Here is a 1,287-nt window from a genome sequence, read left to right as displayed (position 1 = left end):
TCACAAAATACGGCAGTCCCTAGGTTGAGCAGTGGGTGTCTGCTGCTGGAGCCAGAGTGGAGAAAACATCTATATCGAGTGATAATGCTCTTGGGATGATATATTTAAAAGTGTGTCTAATGCTAGAAATGTGAGCTCTTCTTTGAGGCTGTGATCCCAGATAGCCAAAAGACAAGCCTTCATTCTGTAGTCCAGCATTTCTAAAGTGTGGGGCACCATGCAATGGCAACAGGAAAGACTGGCTCTGGGAAGGGTACAGAAGATTATATAATTATTTCCAAAATCTAAATGTGTAGTAAAAAATTAGTTGAAGCAGTTATTATTATAAGAAACGGGCAAATTGAAGTGGAGAACACAATACATATGTGGGGATGACTAAAGGTATTAGTTTAAAAGATTTGTTATCCAAAACAGGTAAGGTAGCTAGTTTTCTTCCTGTAAAGTTGGGCATCCAGCTTGCAGAAGAATGGAAAATCCTACTGTAGGCTGATAGGAAGTTACTTTCTGCTGCTTCATTAAGTGGTTATCTTTTGCCTTAGGTCACCATATTGCTTATATTTGTTGAAAGAAATCTGTATTAGATAAAATATCCAGGAGCACTTCCCTTTAACTGCTGCTTATCAAATTTTTGAATTGGACAGTTAGTGCAATTCCTGAAGCCGGGAGAAAAGAATAAGAATTAAAGGTGTTTAAAATTAATAGACCCAAAGTATTGAGGAAGATACTCTTGATTTAAGTGGAGGGTGGGAGGGGAGGGGAGAGGAAAAAAGTAGAAAATTAATTCTAGCCTGAAAAGTCATAAAAAGTGTGATTTTATTTTAAGTATCCTTTTCGAGAGGAAAAGTTTGAGTAGTTCCTAAGTACATACTTAGCAGAATGAGTCCTATACTGTTCTTTCGTTCTCTTTGAAATAATAGTAGATGACCACCATCTAGTGGCTGGGAGAGATTGTTCAGGCAAGCACTTAATGTTTTCTCTTTCTGGACTGTCACACTGTGATACAGAGCTGTGAATTATTTTATTAATCTTTTGCATAACCTGAATTCTCTTTCTAGGTGAATTACAAGAAAGATTTGGAAAGCCTACATGATCCAGCGTCTGATCTACCAAACCTGCTGTATTTAAACCATGCTTTAAATATCAGCAAAACACAAAGTGATGTAAGTTGCCTTTTTAAGAATGACCTGAAAAATGAATCTGGTAAGGAACGTACTATGTATAGTCACTGTAGGAAACACATTTGTGGTATTTGCTTCATGGTCTCATATGGAGTAGGCAATAGTGTTG

General features: G+C 37.1%; 1 protein-coding gene across 12 annotated transcripts in view; it reads left to right on the top strand.

Moving 5' to 3' along the window:
- NEBL (nebulette) overlaps nt 1-1,287 on the top strand; it is a 140,138-nt gene that overhangs the window by 78,223 nt on the left and 60,628 nt on the right. For all 12 annotated transcript variants that reach the window (XM_017741517.1, XM_017741516.1, XM_017741513.1 and 9 more), the window contains one exon: nt 1,056-1,160. In XM_017741517.1, coding sequence (XP_017597006.1) covers nt 1,056-1,160 — 105 coding nt within the window. The remainder of the gene's footprint in view (nt 1-1,055; nt 1,161-1,287) is intronic.

The sequence above is a fragment of the Corvus brachyrhynchos genome, unplaced genomic scaffold, assembly GCF_000691975.1.
Source record: "Corvus brachyrhynchos isolate BGI_N302 unplaced genomic scaffold, ASM69197v1 scaffold167, whole genome shotgun sequence".
NCBI lineage: Eukaryota > Metazoa > Chordata > Aves > Passeriformes > Corvidae > Corvus > Corvus brachyrhynchos.
This window is presented reverse-complemented; position numbering and strand designations above follow the sequence as displayed.